This window comes from Lytechinus pictus, chromosome 2 (genome assembly GCF_037042905.1).
Source record: "Lytechinus pictus isolate F3 Inbred chromosome 2, Lp3.0, whole genome shotgun sequence".
Taxonomy (NCBI): domain Eukaryota; kingdom Metazoa; phylum Echinodermata; class Echinoidea; order Temnopleuroida; family Toxopneustidae; genus Lytechinus; species Lytechinus pictus.
The window spans coordinates 45011350-45036478 of record NC_087246.1 but is presented as its reverse complement, the minus strand read 5'-3'; the positions used below and the strand labels follow the sequence as shown (position 1 = coordinate 45036478).

At 36.2% G+C, this 25129-nt stretch overlaps 1 protein-coding gene across 2 annotated transcripts; it reads right to left on the bottom strand.

Moving 5' to 3' along the window:
* LOC129254187 (bromodomain-containing protein 7-like) lies at positions 1–22008 on the bottom strand. Of its 2 annotated transcripts, none has more exons than XM_054892644.2 (14): positions 21805–22008; positions 20054–20252; positions 18915–18975; positions 17259–17403; positions 14458–14568; positions 13424–13626; positions 12486–12603; positions 11414–11591; positions 9795–9930; positions 7713–7824; positions 4263–4313; positions 3673–3787; positions 2414–2637; positions 1–1858 (listed from the first exon to the last, which is right to left on the bottom strand). In XM_054892644.2, exons 1-14 carry the CDS (start codon positions 21934–21936, stop codon positions 1556–1558), a joined length of 2088 nt encoding a protein of 695 aa, XP_054748619.2. In that variant the 5' UTR covers positions 21937–22008; the 3' UTR covers positions 1–1555. The 2 variants fall into 2 exon arrangements, with proteins under 2 accessions (XP_054748619.2, XP_063950958.1); XM_064094888.1 differs by having other exon boundaries at positions 18915–18972.
* Between the last annotated feature and the right edge of the window lie 3121 nt (positions 22009–25129).

Below are 25129 nucleotides of genomic sequence, written 5' to 3'. Positions count from 1 at the left end.
TGATATGTACATGGAATGGCTTTTATTACATAAATACAAGTTCATTTACAAAACATTACATCTCAAACTTTCAATGTCTTATTCAGATGGAAACATCTTAACTACAGTATGCATGTACCTCATCCCTAGAGCTCGTACAGTCTTCAAGGTTCCAAAATGCTGCAGGACGTTATCATCACCCTCTCTACAAAAACACACCCATGTCATGTTACACCCATTAGGAAATATCATCACTGGTTAGATGTCAAAGATCACATTAAAATGAAGATACTGCTTCTTATCTTCAACTCTATAAATGGTTCTATACTTCAACACAGTATTGACAGAGTTCATAGAAATACTTTTGTCGAATCTCTCCGTTCATCCAACACTTGGTCTCTTCTTATTCCCATACCTACAATGCCATGGGAGAATAGGCTTCCGTACATGCTGTCCCAGCCCACCGATCTAACTTCTCCTTGAAAAACGAGGCCCGTCACATAAAAGAAAAACTCTGGCAATTCTTTTGCCAGAGGTTTTTAACGTATTAAGTGTCATTGGCAAAGTTCTGTTTGCCAGAGTTTTTGTTTATTTGCCAGAATTTTCTTTTTATGGCAAAAGTTTTATGTAACAGGCCCTGGGTCAAACAAAACTGCGACAGCTATTGATAAATCATATTCAAAATATGGCAGTGGTATGAATGAAGAGAGGGGGGTGACCAACTATAACCAGCCTAAAAAGAGAACAGATACTTTGAATGAAATGAAAATCATATTCAATGTGTGCTATCAATAACCAGGCAGAAAAAGTTATGAGGATAAGTTTCCTAAAGGCTTGGTCCCACTGCACTTACGGATGCAGAGAGGATGTAGGACGGAAAAGAAACTTGCCATCCGTTGGAAAACGTTATGTATCCGTTGTGTACTCTTTGCATGTGTGTTTCATACGCTCTATATCCATCGAGCATCCGTCTACTGTGATTTCATTGTTGCCCATTTTGTCCATTGTCTGGAGCAGATGAAAACGGATGGAACCACTCCGAAATTTTGCTTCTCCGATATATCCGTTATGAGTACGTTTTGTGTCCGTCGGCCAGTGGGACCAGGCCTGTAAGACTTTCCTATGGTAATTGTTCTTTGATCGGCTCCTGGGCCATGGTACCAGGGTAGTTAGTTGCCAAATTATTTAGGTGTGATTCAAATTATTATTAACCTGGTCCATGGATTCAATCCAGGAGAAGAATTAATTTTTAAAAAAACCTTCTTTTGAGCTCAGACAAATTTGTGACGTAGTACAATTTACACTGCACCCTATGGAAATTTCCAGGGCTCTTTTGGGCATTTCAGGGGGAAATTCGCCCCATACCCTCATGGTTTTTTTTCCCCTTGATTCAATCTGTCTTGTCCCACATGCAATGTAATCATTCTCCACCCCTTAGGGCAAATTCCAGCCGGTCACTGAATGAAGTGCTCATATTTCCAAGCTAACACTTAAAAATAATGGAATTTACATCACAGGAAGGGTAAATGAAAACCGAGGACTGTGGTAGGCTTGTACGGATTCTGGAGAATGCTATCTATGATCCCCCATCTTCATCCCTCAACAGCTCTAAGAGTTCATCTCCAACCTCAGCATCGACATCATCATCCCCCTTTCCCTCCTCGTCCCCGGTTGTACCAGTCTCGTCTGCCTCGAGCTCCTTAGCGATGTCATCCGGCAGGGCGTTATCATCGGGGAGAGCACTGCTGCCCTCTGTAGTCTCGCTGGGAGCAGTCTGGGAGGTAGCTATGGAGGGCGGCGGGGAATCAAATAGCGGCTCCATAGTGATTCCCATTGCCTTACGAACAGAATCCGTAGGGGCAAGGTGGCCGGGTAGTGTCTGTAATTGAGATAAAGATGACAGCATGAAGAACAATCATGATCATAATGGATATTGTAAAAATCTCATCAGCAAAATCCTCATCATAATCGTCATCATCATCATCAACACTATCAACATCATCATTACCATCATCAACATCACCATCAAAATCATCATCATCATCATCAAAATCATCATCATCATTGACATCAACATCATCCTCATCAATAACATCATTATCATCCCCACCACCACCGACAAATTGTATAATCTGAATGGAGAGTTGTAAACGTAGATTGAACCTCAAACTTTGTGATCTACACAATGACCAAACCACTCTGCCCATTTCAATATTATCAAAGCTTGCTAACCCTATGTATACACAGAGGATTCCTTAGGAATTAAAAGTATATTTGTTGGAAATACCACACCATTGCATTTCCTGCTTGTGCAAAGACAGCAATTGACAGGAGTAGTACTTTCTATAAAACTTCAGTATTCAGGGCAAAAAACAATTAAAACACTGCTGAAAGTACCGATTGGCATCACTACAGTGTTATAACATATCATTACCTTGGCAGTAAGTTCTTTGAGTTTTTGAGTAAGTTGTTCAGCGATGGCATGTTCCTGATCTGTCGGGCCTTGGATATACTGGAGATGAGGAGGTGGTTTACGATTGAGACGTTCATTCTGGCTTCTTTCAAGATCCCTGATCAGCTCGGCGGTCTTTCCTAGCTTCTGATCAACTTCCTTCTCGGTCTCGCTCTGTATCTTGTCCATCACCGCCATCTCTTTCTCTGATTTACATACAATGAAATACAGAATAGGATTAAAGGTAAAAAGACAGTAGTTGCAGCAAACAATTATTTCATGAGAAAGTCTTCCAAATCAAGGTTAATCGTCAAAATATTATCATACATCTAGATCTGGTACATTAATGTAAACTTATCTTTGTAAAATCATGAAATCTTAGCTCAAAAATCGATAATTCTGATGATCACTAATACAGGAAAGCATATGTGGGACAGTGTGTTAATATTGCTTGGAAAAAATACCAGACATTTGATGGAATTCCGTGCTTATTTTGCTCATTTCTCAGCAATTATGCATTTTCTTCCAGAGCTATTTGGCACATATTTTTTATTTATACATACAAACACTTTGGTGGTAATTTCATTGGGTTCTGTTCGAAATCATTTTAAGATCATTACCACAACTGGTATTTATCTTTAACACCTTCAGAAGTGAAGTATCTGTTCAAAACTAAGACAACCAAATTTTTAAAGAAATTTTCAAATATTGATATAACTTTATAGAGAATCTGCGCTGTAAGGTTCCAATTGTTAACCATGTCTGTGATATGTTGTAAAATTAATGAACAATACATGCATGCATATCTTTTTAAGAATCCAATATTTGTATCCAAATAATCATTTTATTTTTTTTGTTAAATTATTTAATTTTCAAGAGATATTTTACTTAATCTGATGAAATCTTTTCTGGCTAGCATGTGGGGATTTAAAAAGCCAGTGGGTCATTTGCCATTCCAGCATAAGTCTTCACAAGAAACAAACTCGATCTCCGATGATGAAATCTTTTCAAGCTAGCATGTAGGGATTTGAAAGGCCATTCAAGCCGAAGTCATCACTAGTAACAATCTAATCTCCAATCAAAACACACATGCTCTATCAAGGAAATCAACACCAACTATACTGATCATCTCTATATGCTTTGGAGTCAGATATGATGCTGGAAAAGCTTAATTTCATTGTCCCTGGTTCCACCCCGGCTTTTGAAATAGTCCCAAAGAGAAAGAGTCCCAGATGTTTTACCTAAAGCTGGGAGGAATGACATGTCAATGCCTTCATCAGCCAATGATTTCAGACTATCATAGTCAATCTTGACACCTTGTGTTGAAGTTAGTCCTCCACCAGCACCATCTGTTAACTGGATACAAACATAATGGAGTAACAAACATGAACATTGATGACCAACAAGTATAACTAAAGAAATGACTGAATACGTTTTCTTGGACTTTGTAGCATGATGACCAAAGAGTACAGGCCTTAGACATTTAGAGGTCCATAGTGTAGAGAACCAAACTGACGACGTCACAATAAAAAAAATAAAAATTAGCGTTTTTGATACCGTATTTTGGCAGAGCATGATGAAAAACCCCCACGACCAAAATTTGGTGGGAATCGGTCCATGGGGGCCATAGATATGACCTCATGAATACATAATCAGCCTCATTGAAGTCCGTGTATTATTGGCCTGGTCCAAAATGTTAGGAACCAGGTCAATAATACATTGACTTCGATGGAGTAGTATAAAAAAATATTGTTTGGAAAGCTAATAGAACAATCTGTAACTTCGTAGCAATAGGTCTACTGAGAATTTAACAATATATCTTAATGCTTACCTGACTCCCTGGTTCGCCCAATCCTGCCTGGAACTCTTTCAATTCCTGATTCTGGCAACAAGAAAAACATACCAAAATAATTAACATCGATGAATAACCAATGAATATCCAGATAAGGGGAAATTTTACCACCATCCACTCAATATATTACAAGGCACATTGACTCAAACATAATTCTATGAGAAAAAAAAACTCATCCAAATCAATCACTATTCACTAACAATTTGCAAATTAGATATTATTTGTTTACATATCATATGGGGCAGCTGCTCATAAATATCACAAAAAGAAACTTAAAGGGGAAGCTCGCTCTCATGATAAGATGGTTTTGATATTGAAGTTGGAGAAAACATTTGTGAAATTTTGAAGAATCAGACAAAGTATGTTTTTTTTTCTAATATTAGTTTTGATTTTGTGGCAAGCGAGTTGCTCCTCCATGTGTTGTGTGATATTGTATGAATTCCCCAAAATGCCATTTTCTCAAAAAACACATTTTATTTGCATGGGAGATATAACAGACATCATTTAATTTCTCATTGTACAAGAATTTTTTTTTTTTTTCATTCATCATGCTACATTAAAAAAATGAAATTTATTGAATTTCATATCACATGATATATAGGGGAGCTGATAAAAAAATTAAAAACTCTTTGATGGATTTTCATTAAACCTTCACCAACGTTTTTCTATCATTGTTTTCTTCTTTTGTTAAAACAAGCTATAATAGCATACCTGCCAACCTTTGATAATAAAAAATCAGTATCAAAGTCACGAGGGCGCCGAGCGGGTCGCGCGCGAGATGGTTTCCCCCTCCCATGGTAGGGACTCTGCATTTTCTGCATGTAAAAGTAGCATTTCCCTACCCTTTTTAAAGCAAATTTACCCTCTTAACCATACCACAGGATGACCTACATGTAACGTTAGTCTACTTATATGTAATATAATATCATTTATCAATCAAACATTAAAACAAGGGTCTTTAAGATATCACGTTTGTGACAAAAAAATACACCCAGTTTCATTCAGGTGTGATTTGTTTTCATTGAAATCTATATAGATTTAGGAATAATTTGATTTTGAGCATATGTTTGTAAGGCCCTCTATTGTTGGAAAGTTTCTGGAAAGATTCTCTTTTTAATCAGAAAAAAACTTATTTCAAGAATTCAATTGAGTTTTGGGCCAAGGGATATTTTGTATCATTAATTCAGATTCAAGTTGGCCTAGCCTACTGTATTAAAAACTGAGTGCAAAAAAATCTAACAAGTGATGGAATCACTTGAGTGACGCTGTCATCAACTCAACATCGACAAGCTCATTCAAGAAGGCCATTGACAGAGCTTTCTAATCCTCACCCCGCCCTCTCTCACCCGATGCGTTTATGCCCAGGAGGGCCCTGCATCGTATACATCCAGATCCAGAACATTTATTTATCATTTATAATTATATCAAGTCTATCATATGCATCAAAATAAGCCAAACATTGTCATCTTATTCATGTTTATATTTCACCACACAGGAGTAGTGACTGAGGACAAGGTTATATCATAACCTTTATTAGATAAGTGCTTGTTGGCATAAGAAAGCATATTTTCAGCCATGACAAAAACGGAGCCGAAGTAATACGGCGGAATACGCCCGACCCGCACCCACCACTGCACTTGCGGTGCGCCGATGAGACTGGGAGGCTGAGGCGCTGCAACTCGGGCGCCGGGAGTTTAGGCAAGCGAAGCAAGTAGATTTGGCGTTCGGCTCCGATGGATCAACTTGACTCGAAAGTTGATAATTGCCGCTTTCTTTCTCACAAATTTGACAATTATTCGAAAAAATAAAGTACAGATCAATTTAACATTGCGTAGGGATAAACTTGAGTAACTGCGGCAGAGCCTCCCGATGTGCACGGCGCGGCCGATCGGCCGGGTAAGCAGGCGCCGGTAAGCAGACTCATCAATGATATTACCAACACACTCTAGACACCAGTACACGACTCATTCACTAACTCATTCCACAATACAAAATCATCCGGCGAAAAGAGCAAAACCTCGAATAAAAAGTGAAATTATCTTACTAAATCACCATATTTCGCGTCAAAAATATCACCATCCTTAATTCTATACATCGTAGTTAGGAAACAAGGGGTCTAAAAAAGTGAATTTTTCACGGTTTTTCCGATGTTCGTGGATTTTGAAAACGTGTCCTCACTGAAAACTGGCACTTTCGCGAGCCGATGTCAGCCGCCATTTTGTTCCGGAAGTCAACGCTAATATCGGCCGCGCCGCGCGCTGTGGCCGCTGCTCGTAATTTTCACATGCAATTGCAATGGAACTGTGCACTTAGCACTTAGCCGTGCGCCCCAGTTGTTTATGCGTTAGTCGTATGTTACAGCCGCTTATGCGTTAGTCGCATCATACAGCCGTTTCAATAATTTCAACACTACATTGATTGACCTAAAAATCGGAATTTTGGTTTAAAAATTCGGAATTCGGAATGGAGGCTAAAAAATCGGTATAATTCCGCCAAAATCGGAATGGTTGGCAGGTATGTAATAGGCATGTACCTTTTAAAGGACAAGTCCACCCCAACAAAAAGTTGATTTGAATAAACAGAGAAAAATTCAACAAGCATAACACTGAAAATTTCATCAAAATCGGATGTAAAATAAGAAAGTTATGACAATTTAAAGTTTCGCTTAATTTCACAAAACAGTTATATGCACCTTATGGTCAGTATGCAAATGCGGAGATTGATGACGTCATCCACTCACTATTCATTTTGTATTTTATTATATGAAATATGAATTAATCCAATTTTCTCCTCATTGTCAAGTGAAACAATGATTAATTCCTCCTGAACATGTGATTTTAAGATTTTTTTGAAAAGATAAATTACCTTCAATATTAGGTTTACTGAAATGGAGTGCCAGGAAAAATTTATCGACATCATGAAATTGGAAACTGAAGCCTTGATCAAATTGTTTTGTTCTTTTGTCCAAAACATAATTGCTGTTAGGGGTGATTTCTGAGTACTAAAAATATCAACCGGTAAACACTTTGAAGTAATATATTCGCAATATTTTTACACAATGAGTTTACATGTAATGCCATTCTTCTCATTCTTCTTCTCTTTCCCGCTCTCTCCATTTTCGAACTTCTTTCCTCTTTATTTCCCTTTCCTCTCTCACTTTCTTTATGTTTTCTTTATCTTTTCTTGGATATCAGTCTCTATATTCATTGTCAAAATATCTATCCGAATGATTCCTATTTTTCTATATTTATTCAAATCAACATTTTTCTGTGGACTTGGCCTTTAAAAAAAATTGTTACTCAATTATTATTTTATGGGGTTTCGGGGTCAAACTTTCATTAATTTGTTATCATTTTTTGTGTGTTTTTGTTTAAAAAAAACATCAACTGGTACCCAGTGTGGAATTACCCTTTGACATTGAATACTGACCTGCCTTATTTGTTCCTTGGTCTTACTATGCTCTCCGTTGGTGAGCGAGTCAAGGAGATTATCCACCATCTTGGTCACATGATCACCGCTATCCTTCACGTACTCTTGAATACTAATAAAAACAAAATGGAATGTGTTAACCAATGTTTAACTCTATACAAGAATTCTAGTAGTCCACACTCCTATGGAATGCTAGGTTTTAACATATTTTTAATTCTTTTTTATAACGGGCTGTAGAAAGAAACCAGTCTCTATACAATTATGTTCAAATTAAAGAAGAGTAGAAAATGAGTTCAAATACACAGCAAAGAGAGAAGAAGAAGAGAAATAAACTAATGAGACACAGAAGTATAATGAACTTAACTAAAAAAAGTCTGGTAGTGCACTGATCTGTTACATTGGCTTTGCAAGATCAAAATTTGGAACACATAACATAATTTACATATTAAGGCCTTTTCACACGTGAATCTTGAATCATCATTGTATTGATGATTTCAATTCGTCTTGAGAATCATCGGACCTTTCACACGCTCACTCGAAAACTGTGATTTGAATTCAAATTCCTGAGCCAATGCAGTATGTTTCCTTCGTGGCTTGTCAATTAAAGCACTGCATTGATACGATGAGTGCATGACGGTTATATTATCTACGGAAGTGCTTAAAAGGACACATAAGCTCCGCCCCCCAAAAGATGTTTTGGAGGTCAAGCCTTTCACACATAATTTGTACCGTAATTTGAGTGAAACTTATCTGGAATTCACCTCCAGAGTAGAATTTGAATTCGTGATTGTGATTAGCATTCGTGATTCTAGTTTGGTTTCACACATGCTAAAAATTCGTCATCAGCCCTATTTTTTACTGGAATCATCATTCAAATTACAATTTTTTTTACCGTGTGAAAGGACCTATATATAATAGGCCTATATATTCAAATTAAAGAATATCAACCAATGGAAATAAAGAGAATGGAAAAGCCAACCGAAAGTGTAGTAGTCCAATTCATAACAATAACCAATAAAGAGATAAGTAGATGGAGATGAATGACGTGTTGGGATGATTATATAATAAGAATGATGAACAAAGAAATAAGAAGTGAGAATGTAATGAATGAACACATCCGAAAAAGAAAAGAATGACAAGAGAAGCAGGTTGAAAGTAAAATGGAAATGGATGGATGACAACATAAGCATAAAAAATGTGAACAAATCTGAACTATATACTAAAAGATGCAAATGGATAACTAAAGTGGATAACTGAACTTAAAGGAGAGTCACAGTCAAAATAACAGTATCCAACAAGATAATTTCAAAAATAATTCATTGAGTGAATGAACACATCAAAATAGGAAAAGAATGACACGAGAAGCAGATTAAAACTTGAAAGTAAATTGGAAATAGTGACAACATAAGCATCAAGAACATGAACAAAGCTGAAACTAAATATCAAAGCTGCAACTGAATAACTAAAGTAAATACATGAACTTTAAGAAGAGCCGTTGTCAAAATAAATGCCCTACAATATCCATGGTCAAAACTATTTTTCAAATAATTCATTCATAACATTGCATTCTCATCTCAGCATTTTTTTTTCTTCTATTTTTATTTTATAACAAAATTACATTTTTTTTTGGGAGGGGGTAATTGCTCACCACCTGATCAAAATAATTTGTGCTAGGTGAATCAAATAAGAACTCTTTCATCATATAAAACAACTTCCAAAAGCTTTTTTTTATCTAGGTTTTGAAAAAAAACCTGTTATGAACGTAGTTTTTTTTTTATATTTGTTATATTTTCGGTACAACTTGAAGGAAAAAAGGAGAATTGCAGTCATATTTTGCGAAAAAGACCGGAAAACCTGTTATCTCACTTATACCAATCATATTTCAGTCATGTGTTTGACCTTCCTAGAGGAAATCCCTCTTCATTAAACTGTGTTAATTACTTCTTTGCATGTTTGACTCCCTCCTCATATTTTATCACAATGACAGGAAAAGATATACAGCCCACATTCAGCACTTCATAATCCTGTCTTACAATTGACCTCCCTGGAGGGAATCCCCCTTCATTTAATTGTGTTAATTACCTTTTTGCATATTTGACTCCTTCCTCATCACCATATGTGCTGTAGATAAGATCAGATTCTTCTTTGCTCAGGTTAGCAAAGGTTGAATCATATCCCGGAGCAAAGGAACTGAATGGGCCGTACATCAGGTAGCTCACTATTAGACAAGAATAATCAATATTCAATAATAATCTGGTTATTTGCCCAAGACATACATTGCACGTATCTACGCACTTACAGATTTATCATTATCCGGGTCATCAGATTCAATCAGTCACTCCCGCAAGCAATGCTTGCATATCCTCCACTCCCTGGGGACTAATCCAGCCAGTCGCCAATGAGGCGCACACAGTGCTGGACAAGCTACAATAACTTTTACATCCTACCTGGTACTCATTTAAGCACCTGGGTGGAGAGTGGCAGCTTGGATTAACGCCTTGCAAAAGGACGCTAGGCTGCGGTGGGATTCAAACACACGACCCTCTGATTACAAGGCAAGAGTTAGAACCGCGAAACCACGGCTCCTCCTATCAATGGATGGATCATTGCACAATAATCATTATTGGTCAATAGACCAAGTTAGACGTTACCTCATGGGTAAATTTTCTCAAATGGCCTTTCCTTTCTTATATTAGGACAGGCAAATTTCAAAGTACTGTAAGCATGACTGATATAGGAGGCTGCAGAAATTGTATCGACCAGTGCCAGCCACACAGAAACATTGTTAAACAGAGCGCTAACAGTAAGCCCAGTCACATCTTTCGGATTTTGAATTCAAAACATTTATGTCAATGTGCAAGTAATGCATTGCTGTAACATTAGGCATCGCTGCCACATTACCGGTTGTAACAGGGCCTCTTTTAGCGCATCGTTAGCGCTAACGTTTATGTGCGGTCAGAACAGGTGACTAGAAAAGCACGTCAATGAACTCTCTATGAAGGTATTTATCGCATTTCTACTTTGAATGCATTAGTATGTTGTGATTACAATGTACTTGGGCCAACCTGTTAAATACTCGCCGCTAACATGGCAAATGGACACACTGCTGCTTTCCAGTGGATTTAATGAAATTCAAAACAATATATTAATTATCAAGCATCAAAGTTGGTTCTTTATCTCCTCGAAAATAAAACCAACATGCCATTTGGGTTCACATGAATTTCTTTCGATTAAAGCACAAAATTCTATGGACTGGTCATTGGTCATTAAACCAGATTGAGGTAGGTTTAAAAAATTACAAATAACTGAAATATCACAAGACATAGGAGTTGATCAATCATATTTAAAATTGTCCTCTAATTTTAAACATAAAGGACCCCACCTTGAACATTAGTAATCACAGTCGTTGTAATCAATCATAAGTAAATCAAAAACATCTTTATTACTAAATCTACAAAAATCAAACTATTTGTTATATCATACACTGAAATACAAATGAAATGGTTTGTGCACAACATAATTGAAGTTTTGCCTCTCTCAAAAAAATCAAATATTAGGCTATTTTATTCTCTGTATCACAGAAATTCATGTCACAAGTTATATTTTAAGACTAGCTATTTATAAAACACAGTCACTGAGAGACAACACATATTTTTGGTCAGTTCACTATCCTGATAAAATCAAGGAGAATTTGAACCTACCAGGAAGAGCTTTGTTTCTCTTATCTTCTTTGAATCCTGGTAATGATGCCGAACCGTGGGACAATCTACCCGTCAACAAGCCAAGATTGACCTTACGACTCTCTTCATTCTCACCCCGATCAGGGTTCAGAACAGACAGGGTGGTCGTACCAGCTTTGTCTTTCCTAAGGAAACCAAACTGCAAATAACAATATAGTGATGGTTATAACACTGATGGTGATGATGGTAAATGATAGTGATGATGATGGTGATGATGAGGATGATGATGATAATGATGATGATGATAATGATGATGACAATGATGATAGTGATGATGGTGATGATGATGATAGTGATGATGATGATAATGATGATAATGATGATGATGATAATGATGATGATGATAATGATGATAATGATGATGATGATGATGATGATAATGATGATGATGATAATGATGATGATGATGATGATGATGATAATGATGATGATGATAATGATGATAATGATAATGATGATGATGATAATGATGATGATGATGATGATGATGATGATGATGATGATGATGATAATGATGATGATGATGATGATGATAATGATGATGATGATAATGATGATAATGATGATGATGATAATGATGATGATGACAATGATAGTGATGATGGTGATGATGATGATAGTGATGATGATGGTGATGATTATGATAATGATGATAGCAATGATTATGATGGTGAAGATAATGGCGATGATGATTGGAATGATAATGGTGTAGAGGTTGGTGATGATGATGGTGATGACGTTGATGGTGGTGATAAGGATAAAGATGGTGAAGATGCTGATAATGATGGAGAAGATGAAGATGATAGTAATGATGATGGTCATAAAAGTCATGGTTTTGAAATGGTGATGTTTTATCACATAACAGGGATCCACATCTCTATCTTCTACATGCATCTTACTAAACAAACAATTACCAACACTCAATACCTTGTAACACTCCAAATACCAACATATTTGCACTGTTCCAAAAGTACCTTGTGCGTGTAACTCTTACAAATACCCTCGCTTTTTTCTAATTTGTTTGATAACCTACCTTACTGTTGGGTTTTCTAGCTGTCAGTCTATCCTTTGCAGCTTTGGCTGCCTCTAAAACCTCCTGGATGAGAATTTTGGCATCATCTTCATCCATATCATCCTCATCCTCAGATTTCCTGTGCAAATGAAAACATAATGCACAGGTTTTACCACAGAAATAAATGATCAACAAAAATATTCAGATTTATTGCATAAAAAAAAGATATGTTTCAAAAGAAACAAATAATGCAGTTTTAGCAAAGTAATGGTTAACCCATGGTCTGTATGATATTCAATAACTGTAAACAAATATTCTAGTAGTTCAGGAATACCTGCAATAATGGATAAAAAAATGCCTGACAAACATCCTGAATGAGCCATTATGTACATGTATTTTCTATTACCTGAAAAGGAGTTGAAAAAGTAATCTCTATTTGCCAGTCTCCATACACATGTACATGGGTACATGTAGCAAGGCATTTCTTGGAAGCAGCTGGGGTAAATGTTGATTTGAGTGATGATAGCAGTAGTATCAATATTCATCATTATCATTGCCATCATCATCATCATCATAATAATTTCATTAACATCATTATATTATCAGTCATCATCACTATCATTGTCATCATCATCACCATCATCATTATCATCATAATAATTTCATTAATATCATTATCATCATTATATATCAATCATCATCGTCATCGTAGTCATCATCATCATAATTTCATCAATATCATTATCATCATTAAATTATAAGTATCATCATCATCATCATTGTCATCATCATAATCCTCCTTCTCCTCCTCATCATCATCATCAGATGTTGTCATTGTCATTGTCATTATCATTGTCATGCTACAATGTAAATTATTCGTATTCCCAAATAGTGTACATATCTACACCAACTTCTGTTTAGATTCTCAGTAGCAACCGGCCTTGGAACTAAGATCTCACCCAGTAACATCGGTCTGGTTTGTTGTTGATGCATCATCCGTAACCATGGTATCCATTGTGTTTGTATCCATGAGCTCAGGAAGGGGCATGTTCTCTACCTCTGCATGCGGCTTCTGACTGGGTTTGGGCTTAGCTCTGGGTTTAGATCGCCCCTCTCCTTCATCCACACACCCAAATGCCCTCTTGATGGTTGCTAATCGCTCCTGTGAATAACGGGTGAAAAAAGGGTCAAACGTAAATTACATCTCTTTAGCACTTCATCATACATCTCGGTGTGATGTCCAAGGTCTGTGCATTTGTTGTATGCACCTATGAGCAATTCTAACAACAAAGTCAGAAAACCACAAACCTTATATCTTAAGTACAGAAATAGATATCCGAGCAAAAAAGGGTAAACAAACATTTGAATTTAAGGCATTTTATGAAAAAGTGTAATGCAGTCTTCCTTATCAAACCTGTGAAGTGTGTGAGAAATAATGCGGGTGCACACATATGGGTTGGATTTTTTTGTTTTAATCTCAAAATGACAGGCTAATGTTTTATGTAAGCCACCCCCCAAAAAAGAAAAAAGAAAAAGAAAAAAAAAAGAATTGCTCTTGTTGCAGTTTACAGACACTATTTTCAAATCCAAGGTTATCTGTCACCATAACATCACAGATCTATTATCAGGTATAGTTATACAAAATTAACTATAAGAAATTCTGAAATCTAAGCAGAAAAATGACCACACTGCAGATTGCCAAATCAGATAGGTGCATTTGGGACAGTGTATCATCATTGCTTGGACAAAGGCCTGTCACCTGACTACAGTTCCATGCAAATTTGCTAATTTGCTAATTCTCAGCAATCACACAATTTCTTCCAGAGCCATTGGCACATACTATTTTATTAATAATTACTTAGGTGGTCATTTATTGAAGTCTGTATCAACTTATTTTTAGAACTTGATATATTAACTGGCAGTTATCTTTAATGTTCAGTCCATTTTTTTGTATACAGATTTTCAGACATACCCCTCCCCGTCCCTTTCATACCTTGCTCATGACTCTCTGCCCGGTAGATAGAAGTTTCTTGGCTGCCTTGAAGTAAACAGTCTCCGGTCGGTTGTACTTCATTGCATTCTCACACATCAAAACAAAGTCAGCCTGGGATCAATACAAAAGATATAAGGATCGAACAATGCAAACAGGTTTCAGCTTCAATTCGGTTCTCATCATTCTTACCATGTACAGGTATTCTGTTTTTAGTCACTTTGCATCTTATACATGTATTTGAATACAACCCTTGGAACAATTTAGCTCGTGTGAAGGCAGAAAAATCAGAGGATAAGATCTACAAACAAGTGGAATGCCTCTGGCGGTCTCACCTGCATCACGCGATTCAATATAGCAGCAGTGCTGACTTTGAAAACTACTATAAAATAATTATTCACAAAACACACCATTCATATAATGATACAATACTACGTTCAATGATATTCGACCTTGATCATGTGCCTTAAACTTGTCAGTGATACTCGATTACCCCTATATCCACATTTTATACTATATCTATAAACCATGAAAGTTATGACAGCAATCTAATAATTACCTCTAAAATGTTCAAAGACCTTAAATGACCTTTGACTTTGGTCATGTGACCTGAAACTTGCATGAGATGTTCAGTGATACTTGACAACTCTTATGTCCAAGTTTTATGAACTACCGGTAGACCAATATACTTACAGAGTATACCCCCAACATAGCCAATGTCCATTGACCTTTGATCTTGGTCATGTGACCTGAAACTCGCACAAGATGTTCAGTGATACTTGGTTACTCTTATGTCCACGTTTTATGAACTAGACCAATACACTTACAGAGATATGATGGTAATTCAACAAATACCCCCAATTTGGCCAAAGTTCATTGACCCTAAATGACCTTCAACCTTAATCAGGTGACCTGAAAATTGCACAGGATGTTTAGTGATACTTGATTACTATTATGTCCAAGTTTCATGAATCAGATCCATAAACTTTCAAAGTTATGATGGTAATTCAACAGATACCCCCATTATGGCCAAAGTTCATTGACCTTTGACCTTGGTCATGTGACCTGAAATGCACACAGGATGTTTAGTGATATTTGATTACTCTTATGTCCAAGTTTTATGAACTAGACCAATATACTCTCAAAGTTATGATGGTAATTCAACAAATACCCCCAATTTGGCCAAAGTTCATTGACCCTAAATGACCTTCAACCTTAATCAGGTGACCTGAAAATTGCACAGGATGTTTAGTGATACTTGATTACTATTATGTCCAAGTTTCATGAATCAGATCCATAAACTTTCAAAGTTATGATGGTAATTCAACAGATACCCCCATTATGGCCAAAGTTCATTGACCTTTGACCTTGGTCATGTGACGTGAAACTCAAGCAGGATGTTTAGTAATACTTGATTAACCTTATGGCCAAGTTTAATGAACTAGGTCCATATACTTTCTAAGTTACGTTGTCATTTCAAAAACTTAACCTTCGGTTAAGATTTGGTGTTGACGCCGCCGCCGCCGTCGGAAAAGCGGCGCCTATAGTCTCACTCTGCTATGTAGGTGAGACAAAATTGAGTAAAAAACTAAAATTGAATGAATAATACAAAATGTAAGAGCATTTGAATATTGAGATCCTTATGCTATGTGGATCATCCCTTTGGCAATGCGACCAAGATCTGGGATGTCAACTTCCCCCATTTATTTTGTGGATATTTCAATTCAAGTTTATCTTTTATCAAGTCTATTGCAAGATCGAGCATTATTTTTTTTAAGAGAGAACATGTAATATATGTAAAACAGGGGCCCGTCTTACAAAGAATTGCAATTGATCCGATCAACCACAACTATGGATGGCCAGCAACGTCAACATCTAATATGCAAAATTTGTTCAAACTACTTTCTAGATATATGATGTATATTCATACATTCATCATTCTCTTGAGGAATCTGGAAGATTCTCTTAGCAAATTGTGGCATGGATGGATTTCCATACAGTTGAGATTGATTATTTGTGGAGCGTTGTGGCCCAGTGGATTAGTCTCCGGACTTTGAAACAGAGGGTTGTGGGTTCGAATCCCAGCCATGGCGTAATTTCCTTCGGCAAGAAATTTATCCACATTGTGCTGCACTCAACCCAGGTGAGGTGAATGGGTACCTGGCAGGAATTTATTCCTTGAAATGCGTGTGCGCTGTAATCTTAGTAATTACGGCTGCCAAGCTACAGCTGGGGTAATAATATCCAAGTCCTTTGGAAGCGCATAGAGACATTTATTCATAATCGTGATATGCGCTATACAAGAACTGTTTATTATTATTATTAGATCAATTGTAACTCTTTGCAAGATGGGACCCAGGTTTCCCTACAATATATCGTGGATGAATCATTTGTCCTATCAACAGATAAGCCAAAAGATATGTTTTGGGGGTATATTTTACTGTTCAACCTTTTGACACTGAAAATAAAGGGCCTACCCCAAAACGTCCCTTTCTGTTTATCTAATGATATCTTAGGACAATCAATCCACCCTTGATTACGATTGCACAAGTCAAAGCAAGAAATTGTTTAAATGAAATTTTATGACTTATTTTGAAAGCAGATAGAGGAAGAATTTAATATATACCAACTGTCTAAAAGGAGTATGGAGCGTAAATGAATAAATGCAAGACACTTTTATTAATTTTTAAACCATATTTCATGACTTCATATTTTGAAAACAGGTAGTGATCATTTCCTTGTATACAGCATTTTATTAAAACTCTGGTACACCCAACATCTCTTGACATTCTTCACATCATTACCTTGAATTCATCGATTGAGTTGTAATCTTCTCTTTCCATCTTTTTCTTCATCGTACTGAAGTCCATTGGATGTAGGATGATACTGGAGTAGCCCGGAGCGATGATGTCATTCACTGGCCATGCGAAAAACCTATCAACATCTTTCCTGGAAGAAAATGAGAGAAATTACAAAGAGAAAAAATGAAATAACATATCATGGAAAGCTAGCAGCACTGACAACAAGTTGTGATTCTCTGATAGTTTACGTGACAATCAATGATGAAAGCCACTCAGCAAATAAAAATCAAGGATTTCACTGAAAATGTCAGAGCTGACAATTTAGACAGAGTCAACAACTTTCTTGAAACAGTCTCTTAAACTATGATTATTGGTATCCTTGAGCAATTACAAAGACCAGGTGTGGTAACGATCTCAGGGTTTGTATGTGTGAATAAAAAATATGTGCCAAGTGGCTCTGGAGGAAAATGCGTAATTGCTGAGAAATGAGCAAAATAAGCACAAAGTCCATCAAATGTCAGGTATTTTTCCAAGCAATATTAAAGGGGAATCCAACCCAAATAAAAACTTGTTTTTATAAGGGAAAGAAAAAATCAGACAAGTTGATAGGTGAAAGTTTGAACAATATTGGACAAACAACAAGAAAGTTATGAATTTTTAAAAGTTGTAAATATTGGTAATCACTATACCCATGGAGACTTCAAATTGGCCGCATATGGGATGTCATAGTGATGAAAGGCAAGGACTACTCTTCCATGTACTCCAATACATATTATGGCTAAAATGTAATTTTTCCCAAAAGTTTTATTTGAAATTATATTTTTCTTTCATGAGGACATAGAACAATATAATACCTGGGTTATATTTAGATTACTGCCCCAGGGGAATGGGTACTTAGGAGAAAACCACAAATCCCTGATAATAAAGTACATGGCCTATGGGAAAGTTGTCCTTGCCCCTTGTCATAATTTACTTACCCAGTTGCCAATTTGAAATCTACATAGTATTAGTGATCTCAATTTTAAACCAGCTATAACTTTCTTATTGCTTGTCCGATTTCTTTCAAACTTTCACCATTCTGTTTAATTTATTTTTCTCCTTCCCAACACAACATGTTATGGCCAAGGCTGGATTCCCCTTTAATACACTGTTCCACTTATGCTTTTCTGTGTTTAACAGTGATCATCAGAATTATCGGTTTTGAGCTAAGATTTTATTATTTCACCAAAATAAGTTTAAATTAATGTACCAGATTAAGATATATGATAACATGCTGACAATTAACCTTGATTTTAAAGACTTTCTCATGAAATAATTGTTTGCGGCAACTACTATCTTCTACCTTTAATCACTGTTTAGCATCCATTCTAGTTGTGGAAATGATCAAACATTTTTATTTTAACAGCTTTTCTTCATCACTACCAAAGCAACAGACATCATCCTTTTTTTTCTAATTGAGTGAGCTTTCAAATTTAAAAGTGTGATTATTTGATCAATTTCAACCCTTACACTAGCATCCATGCACATGTGCAAAAGATCAGTTATCTGAACTGATGTCACTTTTACTTTTCAGAAAGGTGTGAAATTAGACCATGTTAAAATGCAATACAACTGAGAAACACCTTTCATGAGCTAGGCCCTCAAAATAAAGATGGTTACCTTTGAAGGGTTTTCTGGAGGTTCTCTAGTACTTTCAAAATAGGCCTTTTCTCGGGAACTGCTAGAAAGAAAAATAAAACTTTATTCAGTTTGTTAGTTTTTTTGAATTATAATCTATTAATGAAGATGTCATAATGGGACAGGTCTGCTCAATACGACAATCACTAGCGTAAATTCGAGCAGCAAACCTATTATTCGGGGGGGGGGGGTGCCTTCCCCCCCCCCTCCCACTTGAATAGCATGATGTCATGTATTTATGCCCATGATTACAACACCTCAATATGAAAATATCCCAAAATTACAATTTCAAAATATTTGACATTTAAACTTGCATGATCAGAGGATGTTGGTTACATGATACAGATACATGTTGCAAATCAATGGGAAGCTGTATGATGTTTCAAACAACAAATCTGCTTCAAACTGCTATAAATCCCCAAGTAAAGGTCATAAAATCCAGATACTATCACCATTATCGTAACTTACCTGCCAAGGAAAAGGGTCAGGTTTTTTTTTTTTTTTTTTTTTTTTTTTTTTTGGGGGGGGGCTACTTTTCACAATCAACACAAAATCTGCAACATTGGATAAGAGCATATTAAAGTGAATGGGGATTACCAAGGCTCTTTTTTCATTTTCCAGGGTTCTTTTAATCATTTTGGGGGGAGAAATTGCCTGGAGCAGCTATGAGTTTGTTTTTTTCATGGAAAGGGTCATCAGAAAGTGTCAACTTAGATATTATATCTTAGTCAAAGCTGAAAAAAAGGTGTGTGTACATTGCTTGACAATTATTTTAGATATACAGTATGACAACTCAGTTACAACCATAATTGATATAGAAATAATATAATATTGTTTTTTTACAGTCAAATATGCATGTACTAGCAGCTGCACTATATAAATGTACCTATCACTATTACGCTGACAAGACATTTGCTCCTGCGACAATTGCTCCTGACTTAATTTTGTCTAAGATGTAGAGTAGGGTTAGGGTTGCAATATGGTTTTATGTTAGGTTTTGGGTAGGGTATAGTGCTAAACCCAGGGTTGAAGTTGGTCATTCGATAAGTGTGTGGAATTTAGAGCGGAGCAATTGTCGCCGGAGCGAATGTCATGCCATGGAACCACTATTATTCTTATACCTGGTGGTTCCTCTTTACAATGTCTTGCAGGGTTGGCCCGTCTCTCATGAATGGAGAGGAGGATCTTCTTAGAGGAAGGAGGTTCAGACCACCCCCCTTCTTCCATCCCTTCCTCGCTTCCTTCCACTTCATATTCATCATCATCCTGGGTATCGGGGTCGGGCGTGGCCGACTGGCTGGTGTCAAAGTGACCTGATGTCTAATAAAAGAAAAAGAAAAAAAACTTCACTTTGTTAGAGAATGGTATGGATGAAGATATTTCACAATGATGGAGAAATATAGTCTAAATTCATTAACAAAGCACATTTCAAAACAAAAGAAAAGCAATATTTATGTCCATCCATTTGCAACATCAGGAAAATTTAAACACAATCTAATTGTATCTAAAATACTTTCAGCAGCTTGCAATTACTGTATCATTGATGCTTAACCATTTGTCTGTTGAGAATCAAGAAGCTTGACGCTGCGTCATTACTTTCATCAATTCTGAACTAGGAGGATACTTTTTGTTGATTGCCAATGTCAAATAACAATTTCATTCTTGTAAGATCATAGTAATTGTGAAGTTGATTAACAACAATGGAGGAATATAGCCTGAATACATGAACATAGAACATGTCTATGATTTATCACCATCAGTGATTCACTGAAAAATCACATGACATTCATCAACATGCACTGGACATGCACAATACATTTGTTGGTCACAGACCTTTATGTTCCAAGCTAAGGAAAATGTTACTGTCGCAATTATGTAATCATGACTCATGCCATTTGTCAGTGGTTACATTGTGAATTCAAAATCTATAAATACACAGCTGTACATCCCTGGTGCAGGAGTGTAGAATTGTACTTGCATATCAAAGTCCTAATATCAGACTCTCCCCCCTATAAATTTTCCCCTTCTTTGAGTCTTGTCAGCTATATTACTTTATTACTTATGCCAACTCACTTGCCTCAAGAGAAGCCTGAAGCTGCATTACTAGCAGGAGGATAGTTTATAATGTTGCTAGTCTGACACCCCCCACCCTCCTCCAGGGACTCGGTTTTATAATTATGAGGAAAGCAGCAATAAAAAGCTTTTCTAAAGTTTTAAGGGGAGCAGTAGGGGAGCCCTGCAAAAAGCTCTTCTTTGACATACAAGGGGAACTTTTTTGTCTGATTTTTTTTACAAAATGGTTTGAGGAACGTACACTAAGTTACAAACCACAACTAAGGAGACAAACAATCAGATGCATATTTTATCTCAATGAACTTTTTATTATCATTCTTGCAATGTGTGCTATTGCTTTTTTGTGTGTCTTCTTATTTGACAGAGAATGAGGTTTTCATGGTGGGCTCTAACAGTTCAATCAATGACTGACACTCTTCTACATTCAGGTTAAGTGATGTCAGAACAGAGATTACATATGGAAATAAAATGTACAAACAATTTAATGTGTATAATGTTGCCTATTTTCTAACTTTCCTGCATTTATCATATCATATCACAAAAAAATCCAATTCGCTGAGGCGAGCGATAAATTGCTCTACTGTACCTGAAATGGTTTAAGTCGAGCAGAAGCGATTGATCACTCACTCCCCTTAAAATTGAGTCCCTGCTCCTCCATCCCTTTACAGATCCTGTCCTTTCATTGCTTTTTCTCAACGTCACCACCAAGAACCATTTTATACTTTCATCTTATTCACAGAATAATAACTTTCATGGATGACAGAGAAAGAAGGGAATCAAATGAAAAAGACCACTTTACCCTCTTCCTATCATGGTCATTCCTCTTCTTCTTCTTTTTCTTCTTGTGATGAGAATGTCTGTACTCTGTATCCGGCGTCGCTGGTGAATCTGCTGCTGCACTGAAGTGATCGGAGCTGGGAGAAGCTGTCATGATGTTCTCTGGCCCAACCTTAAGAACCAGCCTGAGTGGAGGCTCCCCCGAACGTTCCGACTTGTCGGGCGTTCCATCTGTATATAAAGACAAAATTAATATCAGCCAAATGTACCTCTCATAATCATGGCTTCATGTTATAATACTAGTGAACATAACAGCAATCTTTGGACTGGCACTAATCCAATCTAGGATATTGAAATAAGAGTGATGCAGAGATACCAATAGAATTTATATGGAGTGAAGTTATAAAGCCTACAGAAAATAGAACATCTGATTCTGCTATCGACTGCTCACAGCCGGGTGGTTTCATGCTCTACACTGCACTGTTGTACTGGCATGGGTTCGAATCCTGCTATTGACGGCTCATGTTAATGTTTTTAATTACAAATTAATTTTTTTAAAGTGTTTATTCAGTTGAAATTATACCACATGATAGTGAATTTTGACAAGAACAATGGACATTGTCTAGTTGATTTAATGGCGACTGGGCATAATAGCGAATTCGACCCCACAAATGATCATGAGGATCTAAAATAAAAAGTTGTAGCTAATAAAAGATAATGGGTGAGCCAACAATGGAGCATGCGAGCAAAATGTTGGGTTACATGATATAATATGCACCTTCTTACACAGAAAGGGAGGGAGCTCAATAAGTGAGTAAACCTGGCTGGTGATTGTTCTTGATTAATATTTCATTAAAGGTCAAGTCCACCCCATAAAAACGTTGATTTGAATAAATAGAGAAAAATCAAACTAGCAAAACGCTGGAAATTTCATCAAAATCGGATGTAAAATAAGAAAGTTATGACAAGTTTTGCTTATTTTCCACAAAACAGTGATATGAACAACTCAAATAAGAAAGTTGATGATGTCCCTCACTCACTATTTCTTTTGTTTTTTATTGTTTGAATTATACAATATTTCATTTTTTATAGATTTGACAATGAGGACAAACTTGACTGAATCATATAGTATAAAACAATGCTTATTCCACATGTTCAGGGAGGAATTAATCGCTGTTCATTTGACAATGAGGAGAAAAATAGAATATTCCCTATTTCATGTAATACAATACAAAAGAAATAGTGAGTGGATGACGTCATCGGTCTCCTCATTTGCATACCCACCAAGATGTGCATATAACTGTTTTGTGAAATTAAGCAAAATTTTAAAATGTCATAACTTTCTTATTTTACATCTGATTTTGATGAAATTTTCAGTGTTAAGTTTGTTGGATTTTTCTCTTTTTATTCAAATCAACTTTTTGTTGGGGTGGACTTGTCCTCCTTAAGTAAATACCAGTAAAGGCAGTCGACTAGTGAGATTTATATTGTCACTATCTTTTCTGTACTCGTTCAAATGTGAACCAGTGTCAGAGTGTAGTTATACAGGCTGGTTCCCATTTAAACAAAGCATACAAAGACAGCTGACTATGACTACCAAGACTTATTTTGCTACTAATTTCTTTAGTGAATTGGTAATTATATGATCATTTTTTTTGTCATGACATCTGCCGCCCTCTATATGCATCTCATAGCTTAGCTACTGACAAAGAGAACAAGATGGCCATGTAAACATCGGCAAGTTTTTACCCGTTGTTGAACGTTTGTTGCTTGCGTATGATCGACAAGCCATCCAACCCGATATAGATGCGATGATCTGATTGGCCAATGGTTTCAACCCGGAAGTTCTTCCAACGGCCATATGTTTGTGTATTATATCAACTTCAGATAGAAAAGAGAAGTGGAAGCTACATGACAACCGATACAGGCCGAGGTAAGTCACTGCTTTTGTTCCCTTTAACTTAATTTTTTTTCCCAATTTGGTACATTTAATGCCAAGTCGGAATAACAAACTTTATTTAGGTCCAGTTATTTTATAAATTTTCCCCTAATGGCGGCTGCACAATAACGAGCCGTCTGTGTACGAGGAGAAATAAAAAAAATTTACAAGGTAAAAAAACTCCTCGAAACAGATGGCTGCCAGCTGTCTAGTACATTCCCACAAGCTATGCATTATAAGTATGCCATGCCCAAAACAAAGAGAATAATAAGATTATGCAGGGCTCCACACTAACCCTTTTTTTCTACTGGTCCAACCTATTCATGTCGGACCAGTAGATACCCAGTTTTTCCATTTTTTACTGGTCCGAACCTAAAATCTACTGGTCCCCAAAATAAAGAAAACATTAAAAAAAGGCGTGAGTTTATTTTGCTGTCCTTTCTTGTTACCCCCCCCCCCCCCAAAAAAAAAAAATGAAGGAATGAAAGACAAAAAGAAAGCAAGACAAAAAGAAACAAAGGAAGAAATAATAAAAGAAAGGAAGGAAGAACAAATAAAAGGTAAAGAAAGGATAGATGTGAAGGAAGGAAAAAAGAAAGAAAGAAAGAAAGAACAAAAGAAAAAAAAAGGAAAGAAAGAAAAAACAAAAGACAGAAAGTAATGAAAATAGGAAAGAAGCAATAAAATAAGAAAGAAAGGGTATAAGGAAAGATGGAAAGAAGGAAAAAAGATAGAAAGAAAGAAAGAAAGAAAGAAAGAAAGAAAGGAAGAAAAGGGTAAAGAAAGGATAAATGTGAAGGAAGGAAAAAAAGAAAGAACTGAAGAGGTGAAACAGAAAGGAAGGAAGGAAAGAAAGAACAAAAATAAGAAAGAAAGAACAAAGAAAAAGAAGAACTAAAGGAATGAAGGAAAGAAAGAAAGAAGGAAAGAAATGAAGCAAGCAATATAGAAAGAAAGAACAAAAGACAGAAAGAAGGAAAGAAGCAATAAAAAAAGAAAGAAAGGGTAAAAGGAGAGATGGAAAGAAGGAAAAAAGAAAGAAAGTATTAAAAGAAGGAAGAAATAAAGAAAGGTAAAATGATAGATAGAAGGAAAAAAGAATGAAGGAAAGAAGGAAGGAAGCAAGCAAGCAATAGAAAAAAGAAAGAAAATGTAAAATAGATGAAAGTAAGAAAAAAAAAGAAAGACCGAAAGACAAAGAAAGGAAGGAATGAGGGAAAAAAAGAACGAAAGAAGAAAGGAAAGGAAGCAAGCTAGCAGTAAAAAAAAAAAAAAAAGTAAAAGGATAGATGGAATGAAGGGAAAAAAGAAAGAACAGAAAGGAAGGAATGAATGAAAGAAAGAGAGAAAGGGATGAAAGAAGGAAGAAATAAAAAACAAGAAATTGTAAAGAAAGGATGGATGGAAT